Below are 27,550 nucleotides of genomic sequence, written 5' to 3' on the forward strand. Positions count from 1 at the left end.
ATTGAAGCCAAACTCATCTTCGGCTCGCTTAAGCAGGTCCTGGAATGAAGAGTGGTTCAACAAAGATACTGACACCACATACCTGATCGTCTTCCCAATCTTCTCTCCTACATAAACTGCAACATACCCTTTATTGTCTTGGAGTTATTAGTTTAACCATGACTATAGTTGGTATTAGTGGCATTCCTGAGTGGATGACTACGCATATATATATTTACGTGAAATATATATGTATTGGTGCAATTGTTGTGATATGGGCAGCATAGGACGTACTGGGTTCAGTATCATCGGAAATAGTGAAATTAAGTATTGAATCTTTGTGATGATTGCTATGTGAAGCTTGTGTAGGAATATTTGTGTAATGAATCGTTGAAATCAGTGTATTGAATCTTTGTGATGATTGCTATGTGAAGTTTGTGTAAGAATATTTGTGTAATGAATTGTTGAAATCAGTGTATTGAATCTTTGTGATGATTGCTATGTGAAGCTTGTGTAGGAATATTTGTGTAATGAATCATTGAGATCAATGTGATGAATCTTTGTGATGAATACTATCTCTGTGATGACTGGCGGAATCTGTGTGATGACTCGCTGCATGATGGCTATCTGAGTGATGACCAGTGAAATTTGTGTGATGATCAGTTGGACAATTGTTATCTGTGTGATGACCCACGGAATCTGTGTGATGATCAGTAGGATGATGAATATCTGCGTGATGATCGGTGAAATCTGTGCGATGATCAGTGTGATGACTGCTCGGTAGCGGAGCTGAATTGTTATTAAGTTAACAATGATCGAGAAGACTGATGTGATAGTCGGGGTTACCTACGAACGTCAGAGTGTGGGGTTAAGATGACTACTTTGACTTGAATTGCTTGACTTAATGTGACTCCCTGAACTAAATTATATGCAGTGGTTACTATGAATTGTTTTGCTTGCTGCTTGAATTGTAATTGCCGTGTTTTCTTCTTGATTTATTGATTGATGCTTTGATTTATCTTAAGGGCCATTGTGGTGACGAATAGTATTATGTGGTGAGGATAGGAAGGTGATTCATTGCTTTTCACCTTTGATGTCATGTTGATGACAAAAGCTTCCAGTGGGGAGGGAATGAGTGTGATTCTGGAATTCGTCAGGGCGTTAGGATGGCGTCAAACATTGCTTGAGGAAGTCTTGTTTGACAGAAATTTGTGTAATTGGATGCTAGGATTAAGGATCTGAGCATGAGGCTTTAGTCACCAGTTGACTTATGTAAGCACAATATGGAAGGATATGGAATTGATGGTTGTTGGTGTGAGATGTGTGCTTATCATTGTTTAGGTTGTGGTGACTTAAGAAATGTGTTTTGCTTTGTGGATTTGAGTTTACTCATACGAGCTTCATAAGCTTACCGGGTTTGTTGTGTGGCAACCCGGTGCACTATTCAATGGAATGGTGTAGGGGTTAATTCTGCAGGTCAGGGTAATCGTGGCTGAAGCTAAGGTGGCGTGCTGGCAGCATTACGGTATGAAGCCAATTCTGTGACTTTACCGTTGTTATGACTTCCGCTTGTAGTAAGCTCTGAGGAGCATTTACTTATTATTTTGTTGTTGACAATTTAATTCGTAAGCTTATGTAATATATGACTCTGTGGAGCGGGTCAATATGGACATAGTGGGTTCGGGACATCAATATGTATGTTGTATAAGGGAAAAAGTTTTCCAGATATTTGGTATTGATGGCTGAACGTTCACGCATGTATAATTATGGGGTTATATATCGATTTTATTTGTGTTAAAAATCAGGGGCGTGATAAGCAGCCTGTGCAATTTCACTTATTAGCTTTAGTCTTTGTGTTAGTAGAATCAGAAGGATTATTCCTTTAATTTTTAAGCAAATCTAGTTGATGCTGATTTGCCTTATGAGAATTGCTTAGCTTGGAATGTGGTTTCAGGTTATTGGTTCAGCTAGACCTTGGTGTATGATCTTGATGTGCTATTGGCTTTTTTGCTAAATATAGGTTACATTATGGTTTGACTGAAAGTGTTGATAACGTTTGTGTCTAGAATTGTAGAGGTTGTATGTATTCGGAATTTTGAGAATTGCATATCATTGACTGTCTTGAAATGTTCTCTTCTGCCTGTAGTGATTACGGGGTGAAAGGTTTGATCGATTTTGAGTCCTTGATCTTACTCTGAAGAAGAAGAAGAATCACCCAGACACTCAGAAAGTTTTGAGGTTAGTCAGAGTCCAAGTTTGAGGCATTGTTTTTTTTACTTTGCTGCCTTTTGTGGATGCATATCATCTTCTTCGAAACCAAGCATCAATTCGTTGTGAATTGGATCCTTCTGCTGTAAATTCATGATCTTTAAATACCTGTTTCGGATTTGGAAATTGCTTGAGAATGCAAGACTAGACCTATCTATGGTTTCTTACTAGTATATTCTGGGTCGGTTGTTAGTTTCTAATATATGAAATTGTGTGTGCTCACAGGTGACTGTTTGTGACTGCAGATGCTAAATAAGATAAGTGCTACTTCACCAAATCTCCCTGCTGTTTCTTCAATACTGCTTCTAAGGTTGCTTTGGAGTGTTAACCTTTCTTGGTGTTCTGATTGGTATTCCTTTTTCACCAAATTTGCTTATTCTGTCTGTGAAAATGGCTTGATCTCAAATTGGGCTTTTGTGGCTTGCATGTTTGCAGTGATATTGATATTAAGGTTTGTAATTTCTTGCGGAAAGTTACAAACCCATGTTTAGTTTTTTACTTTGGAATCAGTTTGAATGGCAAAATGTATCTATTTTTTCTCACCTAAAAAATTGAAGATCATGTATCTTACTTTTATCTCAAAACTTTTTTTCCTCTTTTATGTTCTGTATTTCGAAACCATTGCTATGTCTGTTAGAAAAGTTTCATGTATATTTTTTTTTTTTTGGTTAATGAATGAATATATAGAAGAAACCTGGCTTTAAACAAAGCCAACAAGCAACAAGGAACATTAACTAAAAAAGCTAACAAAGCAACACCCTCGGCAAAGAGGGAACAGAAAAACAAAGGGAAACAAACACAAACAACCTAACAGCTATACATCCCAGAGATGGCCCCATTAAGAAGGGAGTCTCCACTCATGAATAATATAACTGTTAGAAGGAGAAGGAGGGATCTTCCAAGACAATAAGCATAACTGCATGGACTCCACAATTGCCTTGAACACAACAGCAGAAGGGAGGCTTTCGTTACGGAACTTGCGGTTATTTCTCTCGCACCAGATAGCATAAACTGCAGCTTGCAATGCAAACTTTTTTATTGCAACAGATAAAGATTTACCCTTCCAGTTAGCAGCAGCCCAAGGAATGAAATGCTGCAAAGAGAGGAGAGGATTACTCACATCACATTTAGACAAACTGTGAGTCCAAATGCCAGAGGTATAAACACACTCAAAGAAAAGATGGTTGTGAGTCTCATCAGCAGCAAGACAAAAAGCACAGTCATGGGCAGCAAGAGGAGAACAAAATCTTACACAATCCATAGTTGATAACCTTCCTCTAATAGCAAGCCATAAGATGAAGCTCCATCTAGGAACACAACTACCAAACTAGACTAAATGATACCAAGGAACAATAGGCCTAGAAAAACGAAGAGCATTCCATGCAGAAGAAGTTGAATAAACCTCATTCGAAGAAAGTTTCATGTATGTCAGCGTCGCACGATTAATTGAGAGACTGTCCCACTTGTAGGACCAAACTATTTTATATAAGAAAGCTAAAAGTTTTTGAACAGCTCTAGTTACTGGTTGTTATTACCATATTTTCGTTAATTGGTTGAAATTTTTGAATTCGAATATGCAAATTCAATGTATTGGTAGCTACTGAAAAAACATTTCACCAATCTGTCTACTGGTTTATCTGTGAGCTATTAAATTGTAATGAACTTGAAACTTTTTCCTGTGTACCTGCAGGAGCAATATGGGTATTACTGAGGCATTGCGGTTGCAGGTAGAACTCCAAAATCGGCTTCATGAAAAACTTGAGGTATGCAGTTGGAAACCATGTACTGTCTTTATGTCTCTGAGCTGGTTGTTGGTTGGGATCTATTTACAAGAAGATTTTGTAGAGATTCGGAATATATATAAATTTATGTGCCAGAGTCTAGTCCTGAGAATAACTAATGATTTCTTCTGATTTGCTTCTTCTTCTATACAAACTATACGCTGCTATTATGACTTGCATAATACAAATTTCCAGATAGAGTTTTGCTTTACAGTTACAGAGTTTGGTTATGATGTGATACTTACATGTCAAAACAATCTCCATTATTTTGGTCTTTGTAGTAGGCAGATGGATGAAAAGGTTTATAAAGTTGAGGTGACTGCTCTTGAGTGATAGTGAGCTTTGCTGACTGAAACCAAGCCTTAGTAGGTTTAGATCAAGCAGCTTTGGCAATTTGAAGCCACCAGCTGTGGGGTTTATGAGTCAAGAGTAGTAAAGTTGGGCGGTTGAGCTGAAGAGCCAATGAATTGTATTTCATAGAGTTCTGGTGTACATTTATTACTATGTAGGCCTATATACAGCTTTGATCCCATACATCACCCAATCTCTCTTGGTTTTTATGGCTCTTCTTCACTTTGTTTGGCACAAGCTGACTTAAATTTTCAGCTGAGATGATCCTCTTGTTTATTAATTACTTTTATATTTCCAATCCTAAATAAACCCAAAATGAATGTTATTCAAGTGATGCCAAACCCATCAGTCAAATGATGATATTATTCATGAATGCCAAACCCATCATCTTCAGCTGATGAGCCTTTTATTGTTCTCTTTTTCTTCTTGGCTAGGTAAGTAGTTTATTGCACATACTTTGTGGTACCATTTGTCTGTTATCAGTTTTTTGCTTTCTGTTCAGCGCACTTCTCTGTTGGTTTTGATAAGACCAGTTTTTAAATAGTTTAACAGATTAGTGCAGAAAAAATACACTAGAAAGACCATGATATGCAGCTATAAACATTGATGCATGTTTTCTCTTCGCTATAGAATTTTGTTCTAGGTTAATTGTTTGCTAGGTTGTGTGCAATGACCTTGCAATCAATGACGACAGATATACCAAACAATTCTTCAACAAAGCAGACTATATTAGCAGTAAGAGAAAAGGTAACGAGTTATTTTAATAGGAATGTCTGCTTGTAGCAATTGCAAATTCTCAATGAATGTGCATGAGATATAAGCTTAGATAACCAGACAAAATTTGTAATAAGCTTAGATGCATGTATTGACTAGCTTCTAGGTTAATTCTTAGTTAGGTTGATTGCAAGGTCATTGCACACAACTAATATACTGGTGGTTGATTCACAGCGTGACCAATTTTTTTTCTGGTTTAGATTGGAGTGCAAGGTCAAACAAAATAGTTACTTCATCTCATGATTGGAACTTGGACCTAAATTGAGATATTTTTATTCTGTGATAATTTTAAATTGACATGGTATCTGCTCTCTCTTTCTCTCTCTCAAATGATTTTAAATTGACTATATTGACACTTTTATCTGTCTTTCTATCATTTGGAAGGAGAAGACTTCCTTGTACCTTCCTTGAAGAGGAAAAAATTAGCATCGAATGAATGATCCATACGAGAGGGAAAAAGGCAGACTGGCATTGAAAGCCTTTTTTTTTTTTTTTTTTTGTTGGCATTGGAGGAATCTGGATGTTGAAACACATTGTAAAGAGATGGCATGGTGACCAAATCCAAAGCTCTTGTCATCACCGGAGTAGAAATGAAAAGTGGTAGTTTATCAGAAATTTGATGGGAATGTTACACACCGAATTCAGCATCAAGTTATCAATATGATTGAAGCCTAGTCCCCGTTTGTCTAATATTCAGTATATATAGACGCTTTAATCTGGTCATATCAAGTACTTGCACTAACTTTGAAGTTAGGATAAGAAAAATAATGCCAATTTCCTCATTAGACAGTGTTTATCTGTAACGTGTACTAGAATTGAAATTCTTTACCTCCAAATGCAATTACATATTATCTGCAAGTGTGCAAGTTCAAGTCTTGGTCATACTATTACGTTGAGTTTATACATATCTATATGCAAGGCACTCAAGTTCTGCTTCGCCATTTCAGACGCATTTGGGTCACTGATGGAGCCTTTAAGGTTCAAGACTGTACCCAAGATCGTTTTGCCTTCTCCTTTGATCTGAAACGTGACCGAAATAAGATCTTAAGGGGAGGGCCGTGGTATTTCAACAAAGCCTCGGTTCTGCTACAACAATATGATGGTCTGGAAGATCCACTCGGTATTCCCATGAATCTGCTCTTCTTCTGGGTCAAAATCACAGGTATCCCGCTAGCCATAGAAGATAAGAAAACTATCATGAATATTGCGTCTGTGGCGGGTAAGTATCTGGATTTAGACCAAAGACTGTTTGACAATAAAGGTCAAATTAGGGTTCACGTTGCTCATGCCATATCTCATCCTTTTTTTCTGAAGAGAACTCTCAAAATCATTCCTGGAGTAGTGAAAGAAATTACTTTTTTCTTTGAGAACTTACGTGGAAAATGTAGGGATTGCCATCTTTTGTTTCATGAGCAAGGAGTATGCCCTAATGCTGATGCACAAACTGTGCATGAAACTGCTGCCAGTTCGAAGACATCGGGAAAATCTCTGACATCCCAATTTCCAGGTTTTTCTGATCTTCGTTTCCAGTGTGGAACGTTTCGGTTTCAGGGAATACAAACCCCTCTACTGCCCCCAGTTGCACGTAACCTGTTTGGCACTCCTGTCATGCATAAGCTCCCCAAGCCTATTGTGGTACGTAGTGAGGACTTAAGGCAGGATGATGATGCAAATGCTTTAGCATTGGTCCCTGTTGAAGTGGAGTCCTCCAAGGCGAAAAGAGGCCGGCCTACATCGCCATATGCATCACCAAAAAAACTGAAACTTTGGTTTAATGAAGGTGTTTGAGCCCAAAAGTAATTTTGGCAAGATCCCTTAGGGGATTTAGCACAGCGGGCCGATACCTGTGGCCCAAAAATAAGCCTACTTGGGTTTGGGTTACAGCTTCACCCATTCCGAAATCCATAAGGAAAACGAGCCCTTATTGGAGTCAAGTAGCGGAGATTGTATAGGAAACTTCAATCAATAATCTTTCTATGGCAAGGAACAGTCGAAACCCTAGGTATAAATACCAGGTTTCAAGGACGAATCAAGGACAACTCTCTTCAATCAATCAAACAGATTATCAAAGCCTCTCCGGAGCAAACCTACCTGCAACCTAGTTGCAAACCAGCGAAGCAAGGGTGACGCCCTCGCAACCCAGCGAAGCTAAAGTCACGCTTTAGCAAAACCCGTGCTTTCTCCAAACTTCCCAGTGATTGCTCTGCTCAACCTACAACGTTGAGTATCGATTTGGTGACCCGAAGAGATCACAACCAAAACCCTTATCCGTAAGGCAAGAAGTCCTTTTCCGAAAGGCAGAGAAAAGAGCCTTGTGACGAGGTTGGTGCTCTCCTCGTCCACAACGCTTGATCAAGAAGTCAGGTCAATGGACTCCCCGACAACTGCATCCCACGGTGTCGGCACGCTCACGCACTCAAAAGAGACAGTTTGTACCATACTGGTTTTGGAGCCAAACAGAAGGTGAGACTGCAGCTAGCTCATCTATGGTGCCCAAGAAATTGAAAGTACAGGAATTCCACACCAAATTTTCTGCTAAATCCCTAGGTCTCATTGAAGCTCCAGGGGGTGTCTTAATTCCTAAGGAAGGCTCACTCCCTAAGGAATCTATGCAGCTGATCAAGGTGGAACAAAAAAAGAAAAAAGGTCGGCCTCTGGGGTCGAAAAACAAAAACCCTTCAAAGAAGAAGGTTGCAGCTGATGAGGTGCTTAGCGTGCTCTGCCCTGGAAAACCTCCTAGCCCAAGTGTTAAGGGCAAGGAGAAAAGTTAGTTTTAAATTTCTTTGTTTTATGCCTATTTACTTGTCATTGGTAACATAGTTTATAGGCTTTCTTTGAATAAATGAGCATGGGTACCGTCAAATGATCGGACCTAATCTATGTATCGCTGTGGTTTCACCACAAACTCTTTATCTGCCCAAAGATGGTAGAAGGAGGATATGTAATGGTCCTTTCTGGCCTGAGTATTATTAATATATCGACATTGTTTAAGGAAATCTCTTTTATGTGTTTGGCTCAAACTCTAGGTTACTTGACCTAGTGGTAATAGGGTTAAATTAGAAGGATCTAGATTCCTATTCAATGTACGATTACTTTCCTTATACGATTGAGATTCTATGCATTGTAATCCTCTATATAAAGAGGCCCCTATTATCAATGAGAATACACAACAATTTCCTCTCAATTTCTGATTCCCTAAAACACGTTATCAGCACGAAGCCCTAACCCTGAAACAAATAGCCAAACCCTGATTCAAGAAGCTAAAAACCTTGAATCCGAATTTAAAACCTTGAAGCCTTTTCTGCCTCCACCTCACACATTGAAGAACTCGATCCCAGGAGTCCAGAACCGGCGGCCCCACCCCAAGAACCGGCCGGAAACCCACCGAACATGCCACCGGAAGCTCCATACAAATCGCAGCAAATATTCCACCGGTTCACCATCTTCCGGACCTTCAATTTCCACCAAATTTTGGTAGCAGAAGCCTCTTGATCTGAAGTTTCAGGAACCGGAAGAAAAGGTCCAAAAACCGGCCTAAAAATACTTGAACCGGCCACCTGAGCAGCTGCACCTTGAACCGGCAGAAAAGAAAGAAGAAGAAAAAAAAAGAAAAAAAAAGGGAAAGGAAAAGAAGCCCACAAGCCCAAGAAACCCAAGGCAGAGGCCCACTGCCACGTCAGCAGAGGACCCACAACCACGTCAGCACAGGGACCACTGCTACGTCAGCATATGCTGCAAACATGCCTGCAAGGAAGGACGTCCCTACAAGAGGATGTAGCGCCACCCTACACGGAGGTAGGCATGGCGCCAACGCCAAAGAGAGTAGCACTCTGGCGTTACAGGCCATGGCCCCAGCTAGGATGCATGGGAGGCCCGTGGGTTTCGAAGGATAATTTGGCACATTGCAATCCTTTGATCATCAACACTCAAAATCCGTCTCATGAGTATCTTCCTGGTTATGGTTATCGTTGGGGGACGCCTCAACGTCAGAACCTATTCTTGAGAATATAGAGCTCTATGAAACTTACACTAGTGTACATGAGACGTGGGATAGAAACTCCATCATAATTGATGATGTAGTTGCGCATTTCGTTGTGCATGAGTTTGTTGAGTCAGATGATATCGAACCACGCTCCGTTGATGAATGAATGCCAACGTAGAGAAATCTGGCCTAAATGGAAAGATGCGATCCAAGTTAAGTTGGATTCTCTAACAAAGAGGAAGGTTTTTGAGCCAGTGATGCCAACACCTCCTAACATAAAGCCTATTGACTAATGGGTCTTCGTTAGAAAGCGTAGTGAGAAAAAGATATGGTAATCTCGCCTTATGGCGCAAGGCTTCTCATAAAACGCCCTGGAATTGACTACGATGAGACATATTCTCTCGTAATGGATGTCATTGCACTCAACTACCCTGTCAGTTTGGTAGTTTCCGAATAACTGAACATGCAGCTTACAAATGTGGTCACTACGTATCTCTATAGGGATCTAGATACGGAATATACATAAAGGTTCATGGTGAACTTCATTTACCCAAGTCAAGTAGCTCTAGACCATGGAGCACGTTTACAAAGAGGTTGAAACGCTCACTAAAGTGACTACTTGATTGGGAAGGGATATGCCCACGCGTTTCCATAACAAGTTTCGGATTCTATCGCGGTTCATGTTGGACATGATCTTCATTAGAAGCCCTTAAAGAGTTAAGGGAAACCGCTGAACACTTGAAATCCGATTTTGAGATGAAGGATTATGGGAGAACACGATTATGTCTCGGTTTGGAACTTGAGCATCGTGTTGATAGATGCTTAGGCATTTTGACAATGTCAAACCTTCAAGCACCCCCATGATCGTCCGTAGTCTTGATCCTGAAAAGGATCCTCTTCGTTCGAAGGATGATGACGAAGATGCGCTAGGGGCAGAAATGCCCTAGTTAAGTACAATAGGCGCATTATTGTACCTAGCTCAATGCACAAGACCGTACATCTCATTTACCATGAACTTGTTAGCTAAGAGATAGCTCTGCGCCAACGCGACGCCATTAGATTGGTGTAAAAGATATCCTTCATTACTTGAGATGTACGATTGATATGGGCTTGTTCTATCCCTACAGAGAGACGATGGATTCAAACTCATCACACACCAGGAACGCCGCCAACACTGGCCTGCGTCCATTATCCCCATCCCAAAACGACATGTGTTTTGGAAGGTTTTGCTGATATTGGGTATCTCTCTTACCCATACAAAGGTCATTCCCAAACTGGTTAATTGTTCACCATGGGTAAAGACAGTGATATCTTGGAGGTCTACAGAAATAGACCCTAGTCGCTATATCTTCGAATAATGCAGAGATCATTGCTCTTCACGAAGTGGTTCGTGAATGTATATGGATTGGATCCATAATTACGCATGTTCAAAAAGTTGTGGTTTGAAGTTTACCACAAATGAGCCTACACAAATGAAGCAAGGCTACATCAAAAGCGACAACACCAAGGATAATCAGCAACAACAGACTCTCCTCAAGATCAAAGTGAACTAGGTTCAATCTGAGGACAGTGTGGCAGGCTTACTCACTAAGTCATTGCCTAAATTCCACTTTCGAGAAACATGTTGGTAGCATCGTTTGCGGAAGTTATCCGAACTCCCATGACCGTTGTCATCAGGGGGAGATGCAGACATCAAGGGGAGATGTTTACATGTATGGTCTCGAAACGTGAAGGGTGTGTTGTGTTCTTTTTCCCCTTCGACCGATGTTATTTTTGTCCCACTGGATTTTTGTTACTCGTCAAGGTTTTTAACGAGGCAACGAGAGAAGCACCGCGTTTGGGCAACACAAAGGGGAGTGTTTAAGGAAATCTCTTTTATGTGTTTGGCCCAAACTCTAGGTTACTTGACCTAGTGGTAATATGGTTAAATTAGAAGGATCTAGATTCTTATTCAATGTACGATTACTTTCCTTGTACGATTGTGATTCTATGCATTGTAATCCTCTATATAAAAAGGCCCCTATTATCAATGAGAATACACAGCAATTTCCTCTCAATTTCTTATTCCCTAAAACAGACATGATATTCTTCAAAAAAAAATATTAAAAAAAAAGGGCAAATTACTGGTCACTCCCTCAACTTTTGGGGAGTCGACAGTTCAGTCCCTCGTATCATAATTTTAACAAATAACTCCCTATACATTCAAATCTCACACAATTTGGTTCAAAATGACCATTTTACCCTCACTTCTTTTTTTTCTTTTCTTTTTTTTCTATCCTCTCTCTCACTTCCTCTTCGACTCAGATCAAATAGCAGAGAAGCAGTGAGTGAGGAAATGACCTGAGAAACAAGCCTGTTGAGATTGGTGTAGGTAGGTCGCTCAATGTCAAGCAATCTGCGGCAGATATCATTGATGGCTTCATTGTCCAGAAGCACAGCCACATCAGTGTGCTCCCAGAGCGAGCGAGTGGACAAAACACTGTTATAAGGCTCAACAACAGAGGTTGAGACCTGAGGAGATGGGTAAACAGTGAATCCAAGCTTAGATTTCTTCCCATAGTCCACAGAGAGCCTCTCCAAGAGCAGAGATCCAAGCCCACCTCCGACGGCATGGGACACTAGAAACCCTTGAAGCCCAGTACAGTTGTCCGCAAGCTTCCGGATCCGATCCACAATCTCCTTCCCAATTGTGTAATGGCCTCTGGCAAAGTTATTGGCGGCGTCCTCTTTGCCGCTGATGAGCTGCTCGGGGTGGAACAGCCGGTAAGTTCCGGTCCTCCTCGTTGATGACGGTGGGCTCCAGATCCAGGAACACGACGCGGGGGACGTGCAATCCGGCTCCGGTTTCATTGAAGAAAGTGTTGAAGGCGTCGTCTCCACCGCCGACGGTCTTGTCACTCTGCATTTGGCCAAGCGGAATGCCGTTTTCCTTACGGCGTATCTTCTCGAGCCCGTCCATGATGGCGGAGACGGGGAGCGTGGAATGGAAAACCTCCATTTTCTCCGGAACACTTGAAATTGGCGTTGGAGAAGTTGGATTTGTAGGGTCTGAATCACACTTGAAATTATGGCAGATGTGATTCACACTTGATTAATGCAGATGTGATTTCAACTTGATTAATGCAGATGTGATTTCAAATTACGGCAGATGTGATTCACACTTGATTAATGACCTGAGTCGAAGAGGAAGTGAGAGAGAGGATAGAAAAAAAAAAAAAGAGGAAGTGAGAGAGAGGATAGAAAAAAAAGAAAAGAAAAAAAAGAAGTGAGGGTAAAATGGTCATTTTGGACCAAATTGTGTGAGATTTGAATGTATAGGGAGTTATTTGTTAAAATTATGATACGAGGGACTGAACTGTCGACTCCCCAAAAGTTGAGGGAGTGACCAGTAATTTGCCCAAAAAAAAATATGCAAGGAAGTAATTTATACACAAGTTCTATACAATGAAAGTAATTTAAACATGATTTCTACAAGGAACTCTCACACAATTCTATTTACATGCAAGGAATAGATCCACAACAAGATTAAGGAATTCTATGGATTTCTGTACAAGGTTTGTGCTTGTAAGCAAGGTAGGCTTGAACCACAACTAAACATGAACATTCCAAGAAAGGCTTTTACTTTGAGTGGTAAAACATTACAAAATTGACATGACGGAATTTGCTTTCCCAAAATTCGCTTTTGGATTAGAGCAGTTATACATCAGATGCATCCCAACATGGCTATTAATCTCAATTTGTTCACGACACTACATTTTCTCCTGAAGTTCTGATGTAACTCGAGGGCAAATTGTCAACAAGAGCAAGTAACAATAAGAGATCTCAAGTACCTGCAGCAAAAGCAAGAAGAAATTGATGTATCAATTCAAAAACATGAATGCTTCAACTAATAACGAAATCACAAGTTAACATATCATCTGTATTATTAGTCTATTGTGAAAAAATAAAATGAACTCAGTGCACATAAACATCCAGGGACGGATGAGTTCACAAACCATAAAAGGAAAGATAACCCAAGGCCCAAGCTCATATCCACAAAATGCTAGACAAAACTAGCAAACACAAACTAGAAGAACATATAAATGGAGAAAGAAACGAAGACTTAAATTTCATAACATACTTCTGTTATAGTTAAACAACCCAACTTGGAGGAAAATAAGGAAAGGAATACTTTTCCACATCGCATTTATATTGACAATGGAGGAAATATGGTTATCTCATTTACCCAACTACAGTACAAAGTTAACAATGCAGGAAAGCTAAATATAGCAAATTGATCTCAAATTGTGATTGATGCCATTATATCAATATCTCCTGGCTGCAAAAGTAACTTCACAGACAAGGAAGTCTAATTCAGCCTCACAAGAACAGGTTACTACTAATTAAGGAAAGCTCATAAAAAATACTTTGTGAATACCTAAGTTACATCTTCTGTTTCTTCAAATGGTCTAAGGTCGTAAGTCACAACAAGCATAGCTACATCATCATTATCATTTTACAAGAAATTTACATGCAGCTTTTACAACATAGAAGTGACAAAATGAGATGGGTCATGTATGACACAGATATTCTCTGATTTTTATATGACTAGCTTCCAAGGACAAAATAAACTTAAAAGAATGACTAATTTAGTTGATTCATCCTGAGATCTAGAGGAACAATAGCAACATTTGCAATGATTAAGTGTTCAAAACTGTCTATGTGGTAAAGTCGTAAAGAAGTTTCCAATCTTTAGGCACTTTGTTATGTGCTAAATGAATGCCAAAGAACACCGTCTAACAGTAGCAATTGCTTACGTAGTTGCAGCTCTGTAGATATCCCACCGATAACTAATGACTAAAGCAATCTTTTTAGACCAATCCAGCACATGCTGCCAATTTGCACTTTCTGTAGCATGTTTTTATTAGTATAATATGGTCCACAAAGATTCTAAAACTTCTACATAAGACGAGAAAATTATGATGGTGTAAAATAAGGTCTGCAGAACACATATTTCACACATCAGTGGATACAACTATTTGAGAAGGCAAACAAATCACAGTGGTGCTGAACAAGTACAAATGACTAAAAGAAATGAACAAAAACAAATAGGACATACAGACCCGGAAGTAAGACTAAAAAGCCCATGGACAGAAATGTGTTGTGATCTCGTTTCTGTATCCCCTGTTCCAAGCTGTCCATATTCATTGTTATAAGTGCCATCTGCCTTCTGTGTGCCCGGGGGGAGGAGGGGTCGCCGTGCGTGAAATGCCCCCTATTAATGAGCTTCACCGCTACTCAGAGGATATATATATATATATATATATATATATATATATATATATATATATATATATATATATCATTCGTCTCAGATAAAAAAAAAAAAAAAAAAAAAAACTACATGCTTTCTGTAGCAAAAACTGAACTCCAGCAAAATCATTTACAAGCAAGAGCTTTGTAACCACTTTGCGCAGCAACATATATATAGCAGGACACATTCGACCTATTATCATGTAGAAATGTTCTCACGTCTCTAGCAAATGTTTAAAAATTAAAACTACGCATGCAAATAAAGCTCTAAGTTGCATAGGTTGCTGAAATTTTGCACAAGGGTAATTGGCTGCGTTTCACATATGCAGTTGCAGTCAAAGACAGCATATCCCATGGAAGTCACAAAACACAAAACCGCAAGAATTAGCCATTGTTGGAAGTGAACCTATTCAAAGAGGTAAAATGCATGAGACATTTGTAAGATCAAATATGGACATAACACATATCATCATAAAGTAATTGATGATTAGCTTAATATCAATCCTAGTTTAACATGGATACAAACAGTAAATCAATACTAGTAACTTAATGAATAGTGTATCAATTCATTAAGGATAGTAATCCATTGCTTAGTCGACAAGAAAGGCTACAAGTTGTGATACATTAGGAATCTAAGAGTGAAACCTAAACCGACAAGGAATGCTTTAATGGGAAGCTTCTTGAGGTTTAAGTCTCATATATATACAGATGAATTGGTCCCTGATTACTACCACGACTATTGCATATTGTTCTGTCCATTGAGAAGCAAGTTGGTAAGTAACAGAAGACCACATTCAGTGATCGAGTTAAGCAGTTGCATAAGATGGAATCCATGCCTGTTATTGCTGAAGGTAAGCCTTAATCCTTTTATGATTGTTGTGCATATGTTGTGAGCATGTAACTATGGTTTTACAATTGGTATCAAAGCATAGGCTCACAAATATGAAAAATCGTTTTAGGGTTTTGCAAAACAAACATAAAATTTTTTAAGAGTTTTTTGCTTTACGGGTCAAGTAATTGATCAGGTTACTGACCAAGTCACTGGTCATGTAACTGGTCAGGTATCTGACCAAGTAAGTAACTGACCAGGTAACTGACCAAGTAACTAGTCAGGTACCTGATCAAGGTAAGTTACTTAAGTCGACTGCTGCATCTGGTTAATTATAAAATTCACGCTTCCGCTATGATTTCTTAAGCAGCAAATTGGGGAAAAAGCAAAAACAGGTTTTTCTGTGAAAATTGTTTTCGGTTCAAAGCATGATAATTGAATTTTTGATTGTGCTCAAGAACCCTAGTTGCATTCCCGGCGTGCGTTAGGCTAGAGTAGATGGTGACCGGATGAAATTTACAATTTCTTGATTGTTCTGTGGTTTCTTGGAATCGAATCAATTTTGGTTATGCTTGAATATGCATGTTGAATTGATTGATGATATGGTATTGTATCTGTGATTGTGTAAAATTGTATGAAGAACAGAAATCTCCCAGATTTTGTTTACACGTTAAAGTTGACAGATACAAGAGCTTAATTTTCTTACAAGGATGAATCTGGATAGAATGTAAAGTAAAAGAGCTCATATGTTTTGTGGTTTTCTGTTGGCATAAGTGATTATGATGCACAAAGCATCCTTCATTGATGTTGGCAGAAAACATTGATCAGGTACGTGTAACTGGTCAAGTAACTGACCAAGCAACTGACCAAGTAACTGTACCTGATCGAGTAACAAAACTGAAATTGTGTTTTGTGTTTTAAAACTATGCTTCAGTTTTATCTTCCAAAGAAGTGGTAAAGTATGGTTTTAGAATACAAAACAGCAGTATGCATGCTAGATGAAAATAAATACGGATACTTAGAAATTTTTCTTCTGTCTAAAGATGTGGATAAATTTCTTTGGATAACTTGTTTTCATTGAACATGGCATATTGATAAAGAACTCCAGGATATTAAGTTTCTGCTCAAAAGTGATGCTTAATATTGTTTTTGTTATGGACTGACATGAATGCAAGTATGGTTGTTTAGGTTTTCTGTATGTTCTTGTTTTGGTTACTTAAAGCTAAATAAAACACAGAAAACTTAAACATATTTTCTTTACAAACTGAGAACTCACTCGAATTTTTGTTTTGCTCCTTAGGTAACTCTTACATGAACTTGAACAGTGTCTTGATGTTAACTGGAACCAACTATAGAGCTTGGCTAGACTCTGTGGAAAATTATATGGGAATGCATGAGAACATAGACTACTGCTTTACTGAGGATAAGCCTGAAGAGTTAAATGAAAAGAGCACCAAGAAAGATACTGACCTTTACAAGAAGTGGCATAGATCCAATAGAATGGCTAAGAACCTCATTAGAACATCTATGTCTAAGACTGTCAGGGGAAGTATAGAAGAGCCTGAGCTAGCATCAGATTTTCTGGAACTCATAGGTGCTAAGTTTAAAGAAAGTGAAAAAGCAGAAGCAGCTAGGCTAACCAAGGAGTTTCATGATCTAAAGTACATGGGTTCAGGGGGAGTTAGAGAGCATATTATGAAGATGATCAATATAAATGGCAGACTCAGAGAGCTCTTGATGGGGGTTAGGGATGAGCAGGTAGTGCATTATGCACTACATTCCTTGCCTAACAGTTTTAGTCATCTTAGGACCAGTTACAACTCTCAAAAGGGAAATTGGACTCTAGATGCACTTATATCCATCTGTGTGGATGAGGAATCTAGGATCAAGGAAGAAAAGGAACCTGCTACAACCATTAACCTCATTGAGAAGCCTAAAAGGAAAAAGCCCCAGAACAAGCTCAAGCCTACCAAAGCCATAACTAAGAGTTCAACAGCTGCAGTGGCCAAGGAAAACAGGCCATTCAGGTTCAAGTGCTACTTTTGCAAAAGAGTAGGACACATGAAAAAGGACTGCACTGGCTATAAGAATTGGTTAGCCAAAAAGGGTAAGATTTTTTCTAATACAGTTTTTTCCTTAGAAATTAATCTTATAAATGTTGAACCACAGTCTTGGTGGATAGATTCAGGCTCACCTATTCATATTACTAATTCTTTGCAGGGATTCATAAGGAGGAGAATCCCAAAAAGTGATGAAGTGAACCTGTGTGTAGGCAACGGCATGAGAGTGGCAGTCAAGGCTATTGGAACCTTAAAGCTCGATTTAGGATTAGGAAAATTATTAGTTCTGGACAATGTTTTTTATGTACCTTCCATGAGAAGAAATTTGGTTTCAGTTTCTCTTTTAGTAAAATCTGGTTGTAGACTTGTTATGGATAGTAATGGAATTCTTATTTCTAAAAATTCTGTTCAAATTGGTTCTGGTGTTATTATGAATGATTATTTACAGTTAAATTGTTCAATGGCTCAACAAGAAATTTTACTTGTTGAAAATAACACCAACAGTACTAGCACTTTAACAGGTGTTAAAAGAACCAAACTAAATGAAAAGTCTGCATTTTTATGGCATAGAAGACTCGGCCATGTTTCAAAAGAGAGACTGAAAATTTTGGTGAAAAACAACATCCTAAATGAACTTGATTTTTCTGATCTAACAGATTGTGTTGAATGCTTTAAGGGAAAAATAACTAATACTAGAAAGAAGACTGCATATAGAAGCCAAAATTTATTAGAACTCATACACACTGATATATGTGGACCATTTAGGCATCAAACTATCTGTGGGAATGTGTATTTTATCACATTCATTGATGATTTTTCTAGATACAGTTATGTTTATCTACTTTCAGAAAAGGCACAAGCATTGAAAGCTTTTCAAATCTTTAAGTCTGAGGTAGAAAATCAACTAGAAAAGAAAATCAAAACAGTAAGATCAGATAGAGGGGGTGAGTTCTATGGCAAGTACACTGAATCCGGCCAACAAAAGGGTCCATTTGCCTTGTTTTTGCAAGAAAATGGAATTAAAGCTCAATATACAACACCCTATAACCCACAACAGAATGGTGTTGCAGAGAGAAAGAATAGGACTCTTTTGAACATGGTTAGATGTATGATGTGTACAACAGGTTTGCCTAAATTTCTGTGGGGTGAGGCTTTAAAAACTGCAAATTATATTTGCAACAGAACACCTAGCAAAGCCATAGAAAATACTGCTTTTGAGCTTTGGTGTGGCAGAAAACCTAGTCTTCATCACTGCCATGTTTGGGGATGTCATGCAGAAGCTAGGATTTATAATCCAAGCTTGAATAAACTTGATCCTAAGACAGTTAGTTGCTATTTTATAGGTTATCCAGATAAATCTAAAGGCTATAAATTATATTCTGCTCATCATTCACCTAGAATTTTTGAAACACATCAAGTAAAGTTTCTAAGTGAAAAAGTTCACAATACAAACCTTGAGGATTTAACCTCAGATTTTGAGGAAATTGTGTCGGATGAGAATATAAGTGTTGTATTGCCTTTAGAACAAGATGTAACTGATCGAGTCACTGGTCGAGTAACTGACCTCGTAACTGTCCCTGATCAAGTAACCGGTCATGTAACTGGTCATGTCACTGACCATGTAACTGACCAAGTAACTGTACCTGGTCATGTAACTGACCATGTAACTGGTCAAGTACCTGTCACTGGTCAAGTCACTGACCAAGTAACTGTCGCTGGACAAGTAACTGACCATGTCACTGGTCAAGTAACTAACCAAGTAACTGTCACTGGTCAAGTAACTGACCCTGTAACTGATCAAGTCCCTGTCAACCCTCAGCCTAGAAGATCACAGAGAGCAAGAAAACCAACTTATGGGGGGGAAGATAATGACTACATTGTTTATCTGCAAGAAGCAGAAATTGAAATGGACTGTGCAGAGGACAATGATCCAACTACATTTAACCAGGCTATTGAAAGTAATGAATCTCACCAATGGCAGCTAGCAATGGAAGCAGAAATTGATTCCATGAGCCAAAATGCAGTTTGGGAATTAGTTGAACCTGACCCTAATCAGAAACCTATAGGTTGTAAATGGGTTTTCAAAACCAAAAGAGATGCAAATGGCAATGTAGAGAGACATAAAGCAAGATTAGTTGCCAAGGGTTTTACACAGAAGGAGGGCATTGATTTTACTGAGACTTTTTCTCCAGTTTCTACAAAAGACTCGTTTAGGATAATCATGGCTTTAGTGGCTCATTTTGATATGGAGCTGCACCAAATGGATGTTAAAACAGCCTTCTTGAATGGTGAACTAGATGAAGTGATTTATATGAAGCAGCCAGAAGGTTTTGTGCAAGCTGGAAGTGAAAACTTAGTATGCAGGTTAAGAAAATCAATTTATGGCCTTAAACAAGCTTCTAGACAGTGGTACAAGAAATTTGATTCTGTGATTTCTACTTTTGGATTTACAGAGAATCTTGTTGATGAGTGTGTTTACTTGAAGACAATTGGGAACAATTTTATTTTCCTAGTACTCTATGTCGATGATATACTTTTGGCTAGCAGTAATTTTAAACTGCTTAAAGACACCAAGAGTTTTCTGTCAAAGAATTTTGACATGAAAGACTTAGGAGAAGCATCCTATGTACTAGGCATTGAGATTAAAAGAGATAGAGCACATAGACTACTTGGTTTGTCTCAACAGAACTATATTACCAAAGTTTTGAAGAGATTTGGTATGGAAAAGTGTGCAGCTGGAGAAGTTCCCATGTCCAAAGGTGATAAGTTAACCAAGAAGCAGAGTCCTAATAGTGATGTTGAGAAAGAAATTATGGAGTCAAAGCCTTATGCTAGACTTGTAGGAAGTCTCATGTATGCACAAGTCTGCACTAGGCCAGACTTGTCTTTTGCAGTAGGGATTTTATCGAGATTTCAATCTAATCCAGGCCATGAACATTGGGTAGCTGGGAAGAAAGTGTTGAGGTACCTGCAGAAAACTAAATGTCACATGCTAGTTTATAGGCAAGTGGAGGATTTGAAACTCGTTGGATTTTCAGATTCTGATTTCGCAGGGAACTATTCGGACTCCAAGAAGTCAACTTGTGGATATGTGTACATGCTAGCAGGAGGTGCAGTTGCTTGGAAAACCATGAAGCAAACACTAGTTTCAACCTCCACCATGCAAGCTGAATTTATTGCAGTATATGAAACTGTGTGTGAAGGACTTTGGATCAGGAATTTCTTGATGCAGACCAAAGTGTTAAGTCACATTGTGGCAGGCACACTTGTGATTTATTGTGATAATGAAGCAGCAGTTTTCTTTAGCAAGAACAGTAAAAGATCAAATAATTCTAAACACATTGATCTAAAGTATTACAGTGTTAGAGAAAGGGTAAAGCATGGTGAAATAGCTGTTTTGAGTATTGACACGAATTCACAGCTAGCAGACCCCTTCACCAAGGCCTTGTCAGTAGCAGCATTCCAGAAGCATACGGCAAGCATTGGAGTTTTAGCTAATCTAGATGCTTAGGTTCAGTAGAGAGTTAATCCAGTTGGAGCAATTTAAATTTCTAAGGTTTTTGAGTTCTTGTATTTTTAGTTGTGATCTTTTGACTTTATTTATCACAACTTGTTTGTAATGACAGATTTTATTATTATCAATAAACTTTTGAGGTATTTCCAGTTATGATTTTGCTGCAGCTTTATTGTTTTATTTTGGAAATTATCATCTTGTTTTGAATATCATACTTGCTATCAGATGGCTTAAATCATGTGAAGCATGATGTTAAGGTTCAAGCAATATTTTTTAAGCCATCAGTGTTCAGTAAATTTGCTTGAGTTTCTGGTTTTAGAAACATAAAGTAGGACCTAATATATGTTTACTTGTTGATACACATTAACATATATTGTATCACTTCTGGTTGAACATATGTGGATTGCAGAAGCTTATGTTAGTGGTTTTGAAACTCTGCATTTTTGTTAAAATGTATACTGTTTCTTGCTCTGCATAAGTAACTGTGATCTGACCATGTTGGAATGGATTTTCGATTTGAGTTTGTTATCTGGCGCGCACTTCAGTAAGTTAAGTAGGTTTTGATGTTCTCTGGTGCAAATCATCGAGCATGATATGTGTGAGTCCAAGGGGGAGATTGTAAGATCAAATATGGACATAACACATATCATCATAAAGTAATTGATGATTAGCTTAATATCAATCCTAGTTTAACATGGATACAAACAGTAAATCAATACTAGTAACTTAATGAATAGTGTATCAATTCATTAAGGATAGTAATCCATTGCTTAGTCGACAAGAAAGGCTACAAGTTGTGATACATTAGGAATCTAAGAGTGAAACCTAAACCGACAAGGAATGCTTTAATGGGAAGCTTCTTGAGGTTTAAGTCTCATATATATACAGATGAATTGGTCCCTGATTACTACCACGACTATTGCATATTGTTCTGTCCATTGAGAAGCAAGTTGGTAAGTAACAGAAGACCACATTCAGTGATCGAGTTAAGCAGTTGCATAAGATGGAATCCATGCCTGTTATTGCTGAAGGTAAGCCTTAATCCTTTTATGATTGTTGTGCATATGTTGTGAGCATGTAACTATGGTTTTACAACATTTGCCAAAAAATTGCATTTGGAGCATTTATTCAAACAGCTAATGTGCACACTAAAAGATCCAATGAATCAAAATTTTCTAACCTATAGGTTGATTCATAGTCCCACAAATTCAGTAATCTAGCCATAAGCGGCACTCAAACCCATCTCTCTGATTTTGTATAAAAAGAGGAAACAAGCTTACCTTTGATTTTGATTGCAGCTCTGGGAGCAAGCAACCCCTATAACTTGGCATATGTAAGGCAAATGTTCAAATATAAGCAAAGTGAGAATTCCCAGGGTTTGTTAAAAATGGGATTAAAAAGAGTTTTAATGACCTCCTCTCCCTGGGATTCAAGAGCAGTGAGAATTCCGAGGAATTGTAAAGATATCAATCAAACAAATGACAACCCACATTGGTCAACTCAAAACGTACAAATGCCTCCCTCATGTAATCAAAAGCAAACTATGCTACCCATCAAAAACAAAGAGCTAACCATCAAAATTGATCAAGTGATAGTTACAAAAACAATAAACAAGATAAATTAATTAGAAGAGGTGGCGGAACCCGATCCCATTCCCATCATGAAAACCAAGCAGCCTAAGCTTAAGACCCACCCAGCTTTTCTCACCATCGTCTTCCTCATCTTCTGGTTTGTAATCTTCCTAAATAATCAACACAACCGGAAATCATTTATCGGACATGATATATAAACTGCATGATATATAAAACCAGAGGCTCTAAACGGGAAACTGGGGAAAGCTAGCCAGCAATTGAGCATCATCGGGAACAAAACCCATCTGGTCAGTTTTATGAAACAAAAGGGGGGAGGTTCAAATTTAATGGATGAAATGGTAGCTACATATAGCCTCATTCTGAGTTGGAATTGATGGCTGGTTTGTTTGAGGGTATCTAAGTCTAACATGCTCAGGTCCCATATGTTTTGTTTTCTTTTATATATCCACCAATATTGCTGTTCAGACGAAAAAAAAAAACAAAATCCACCAATATTGCTGACTGCAACTCCGTACTTATATCTATATATTATTCTGAATAATTCTTCTAGAGAGAACCTCATAAATATATGGCAGAAAGATCGATATAGCTCCATGTTTTCTATTTATTAGATTTGAATAGGTTTTTTGTGTGTTTGGTTTGTACGTACCAAAGAACGACAACCCATCATATGTATTAAGATATATAAGAAACGTACATGATTTGAAGTTTATACAGGCACGGGTTGGACAAGTGTAGAAATTACAAAATCCTTGAGCACAGTATCATGAAGAGTAGTGTAACCGTCTCCGTACTTGTATAGAACATCCGTGGCACGTGCAAAGTTAATAATTCGAGTTAGCAATGGCCTCGGAACAACATTAGGGAGCTGAGGAGGAACGATTCATTTATGTCCTTCCATGCGTCACTCACTTTCCTACGCAATTCGATTATTGCCTCTTCTTCTGTGGCACCATATTCTTTCATGTACGTAGCACTCTACAGCTGAGGTTATAACATGTCCTCTCTTTTGCTCAAACTACAAATGCAGAGACGTACATGATCATCTAGCTAGGTTCAAATACAAAGCTTAATAATTGCTGTAATTAGAAGAAAAAAAATGCATGCACTAGAGGAATTGGCTCATATATATACAGAACCGTGGTAAGTACAATATATCAATTAACAACCACTATACCAGTATAAAGTCTTAAAGTGATCGATGATGAAATTAGTGGACAACAAGTATCGATCAAGACTTGCTATATAGCAATAGGTATGTACGTACCTTATGGTCCGCTATGTCATCCATGAGTCGGCCAACTACCGCAGCCGCTTTTACAGCCTTGGGATAAGTGGCCAACCAATCGAAGGAGTCTTGTGTAGCAACATCTCCCATTCCAACAAAAGATGTTGTTATTAGCAGAGGGAAGCCTGTGGTCATTCAAGCTAGGGCCATGTATTCATCCATTGTTGGTATGTGTTTCTGGTGCAACCATTTAGCTTCAAGGAAGTAATTTTCAGCTTGCTTTTTCATCTACATATAAGAGACAACCGATCGATTAACGTACATTTGTTCGTCACTAACCAAAGTCATATTTTACATACATAAACTATGTATATAGACTTAAAACTCAAAAAGTACTAGGCTAATGGGGCTTACAGCTTCTCTGGCGTAGTGGATTCGATACAACTTTCTTTCCTTTGCAAGCTCTTCTTCAATTTCAGTGTAGACTTCTAACAGTGCCTTATAACAGACTTTCATATAATCTGCAGGTAACAGATCTATGGCATAGACGTCCCACCTAATCGATTAGTAGACAATTGAAAAGTTAGCCCTGCATATTTTAACATACCCAAAAATGCACTTAAACCAAAAAACCATTGATTTGTAGTATTTATATATGCCGATACTTATTATCAACCATGCATGCATGTATATAACTATATACATATATATATATATATATATATATATATAATTTAAATTGTTTTTGATGATCTTGACTACCCCTCTTAATTCTAGGTCACTCAAATAATATATGACCTGCAAAAGTTTCAGGAAAAACAAAAACCATTTAACCATTTCAGTTATTTCCAACACTCTACATTTATCTTTAATGATTTGTATGTGTGTGCGCGTGTGCGTGTGTATTGAGGTAAATCCATGTGTATCTTTTAACTAGCTTTCAATTGTTGGGTGATCAAGTTTAGACAAGGGCTAGTGACAGTTAATTTAAATAATAAATTAACCTTTGAATAGCTTTAGTAAAGAGCTCTAGTTCTTCAAGTGTGCCATAGGCATCATAAATGTCATCGATAATAGATGTCATGGCGGTGACTTTGCATGATGTCCTCCTAGCAAAGGAATATTGAGGTTCGAAGTACACTGACAAAACCCAGCCAAAGTAAGCTTCGGTAACTCTATCTCTTATAAACGGCAACGTGTTTCTCACGTTCAAGTCCTTCCACCACCTACAATTAAATTACAGAACAATTTAATTGGTAGAACCAAATAGTATTTCTTAGATTTAGTAAATATGTAAGTAGTTTGATAGTTAATTAACCTTGTAATTTCACATAGTTCCTTTTGATGGACTTGCTGCAGTAGGTTGAAATCCAACTTTGCAAAAGTCAGGAGAGTCTCGTTATGTGAATCGCATTCATGATAGATTGACAAGTAATATCTAGCTTCCACCCTTGTGATGCCCTTTCGAAGTGGCTGAGTTAAGGAATGAGCTACTTGTTTCGAAAGTGGAGGGCTTAAACTGTGTTTGATCGACTCAAGATGAGTGGTGGTGAAAGCTAGAGCCTTTTCAAGTATGTCTTCTCCGTGTATCCTAAGATGGGCGGCTTCATACAAGCTTAATAGTCCTGATACATCACTCAAGAGAGATGCCTTAAATTTTTGATCATTTGCTTCCATGTACTTGTTGAACATATCTGCATTACCAGGGAATCCATTATACGAGCCTCTATATATCATATTATCTATATACAGACAAAGACAAAGAGATGGACAAATTTCATGTCAGGCTATTATCCGTATATTGGCATGCATGGGCATAGAAATTCAACTAAGAGTTTACGAAATCATGTCGATGCTAATATTATACGTATCAAGTAACATATACTATTTTTCCTTAGTTTAGCACTATAAAGCGAGCTATTAGAATACACACACAAATGAACAACTTACCGCATGAAACATTGTAACCTTGTTGTCTCAGCAATCGAAAACGGAGAGCAATAGTGTATAGGTCATCTTCACTACCATAAGAGTAGTTGTGGTGACTTTGTTTCAAAATTTCATCAATCTCATTTTCAAAATGATAGGACACGCCTAGGCGTTGAATGTCATCAACCAAGTCCAATTGTTGTGAAGGGTTTTTGAAGGAGTCAATTAGCATTCTCTTCACCTCTTCTTTCAGTTCTCGGACATGTTGCTCAAGTTTAATGTCAACTTCCTACACAAGCAAATTGAAGAAAAGAAAAATTATATGATTTTCAAATGCTCTAAATTAACGTGGCCATGCATTTGCTTTAGCCTTATTGGAGTTTTTAGCTACGCATAAGGAGTTGTACGTACGTAAAAAAACACACACACACACACACACACACACACACACACACACACATATATATATATCTGTGTGTGTGTGTGTATTCAGGTCGGATCAGAAGCGGATGTCTGTAAAGAAGCAAAAGTGCAGACGTCCCTCTTCCAGCCTCGATCAGGCAATGATTTCAGGCGCTGCGGTTGCCAGATGAACCCTCTGGACATCCCGGACGGCGTCACCATCAAGACGAAGCCTCAGCTGATCGGAATCGAAGGGGTGCACAGCGAGCTCGCTTGAAACCATGGAAGTCCATCGAGGTCGACTTTGAATTATTCATCGACGACTCCAACGGCATGCAGAGGCTCGACATCGAGGCCTGGTTCGGCACCGACAACCGCAGCGTCGCCTGATCGAGACCGGAGGAGGAACGTCCGCACTTTTGCGTCTGTGCGGACGTCCTATTCTGAACGGCTCCGTATATATATTTATAGCTTACATGGTATTGCAATGATGCAAAACAATAAAATTATGCCCAACTGAAATTTTAGAATTAAAATCAATATAAGTATATATTATTGGAAATTGCTAACTTAAAGAAAAATATGCGCTTCTACATACATATATTATATATCCTACCATGGTAGCATAAGAGAGAAAATGATCACCCCAAATGCTTGGGGTAAAATTAGCTGAAGGTCGCTTAACATCAGCAACGGTATCTGGCCTTTCAGCTTGAGATGCTAAAACTTGGAGAGACATTTTCTTGTATGAATGGCTTTGCGCGAGTAGAAGAAGTTTGAAAGAATATATATAAGTGCTAGCTGCACGTGTTGGTTTAAAAAATGGAAAAAGACAAAAGAAAAAATAAAAAAGGTGAACAGTCGAATGTGCTAGCTGCACGTGTTGATTGATTAATTAAAGCAAAGGATCTTGCGTAATTATGCTTTCCCGACCAATTCACGTGGCACAATCCCAGCCCTTGTTTTGATCTTTTTTCTTACTCCACATTTTATTTTATTTTAAAAGATTTTTTTTAAAAGATTTTTTTTTTCCTTACCTCACATGCCTTATCCATTCGTTCTCTCCAACAGGTGAAGACCAACAGCCACCCAAACTCTATCATCTCCTCTCTCTGTCTCTCTCAACTAATCAGCCATAAACACATATATAGACACATGACATACACTAGCAATAAATCAGCCACACACATATATGTTGGAAAAGTGACAAGCCGCCTCTTCAGGTTACGCTTGGGACTTGGTGTCTCATACAGTCGAGTTGCAATTTGGAAGAGCTCCCGTTTGGATTGGGATCACAAGATTTGAAATTGGATGCTTGTGGTCAAGGTGGAGCTATTGGAATTCAGATCATGAGACAATTGAAGATGGCTCGAATCAAGCCAAGGTGGAGATTGTTGGAAAAGTGTAGCTTAGATTAGAGCCATTTGGAATCCCACATCAGAAAGGTGAAGAATCATCCTTGGGTTATAAGGAATGGTACCACACACACTAATGCAGAGGCCTTTTGTATTAAAACCCCATACTCGTTCTGCACCGGGTGGCTAAAGTGGGGGGAGTATCGGCATTATT

General features: G+C 38.5%; 1 protein-coding gene and 2 pseudogenes across 1 annotated transcript; all 3 read right to left on the reverse strand.

Annotated features, from left to right (window-relative positions):
* Positions 1-3,085: 3,085 nt before the first annotated feature.
* LOC133736137 (uncharacterized) lies at positions 3,086-3,508 on the reverse strand. Its single transcript, XM_062163575.1, has one exon. It carries the CDS (start codon positions 3,506-3,508, stop codon positions 3,086-3,088), a length of 423 nt encoding a protein of 140 aa, XP_062019559.1.
* A 7,688-nt stretch (positions 3,509-11,196) lies between these two features.
* LOC133737026 (tubulin alpha-1 chain-like) lies at positions 11,197-12,398 on the reverse strand (annotated as a pseudogene).
* Positions 12,399-23,080: 10,682 nt separating this feature from the next.
* LOC133740249 ((-)-germacrene D synthase-like) lies at positions 23,081-26,741 on the reverse strand (annotated as a pseudogene).
* Between the last annotated feature and the right edge of the window lie 809 nt (positions 26,742-27,550).

Source organism: Rosa rugosa, chromosome 3 (assembly GCF_958449725.1).
Source record: "Rosa rugosa chromosome 3, drRosRugo1.1, whole genome shotgun sequence".
In the NCBI taxonomy this organism is placed as follows: Eukaryota; Viridiplantae; Streptophyta; class Magnoliopsida; order Rosales; family Rosaceae; genus Rosa; species Rosa rugosa.

Bases quoted from the DNA above. Each gene is read 5' to 3' on its own strand.
- LOC133736137 (XM_062163575.1), bottom strand. From the start codon at position 3,508: ATGGATTGTGTAAGATTTTGTTCTCCTCTTGCTGCCCATGACTGTGCT.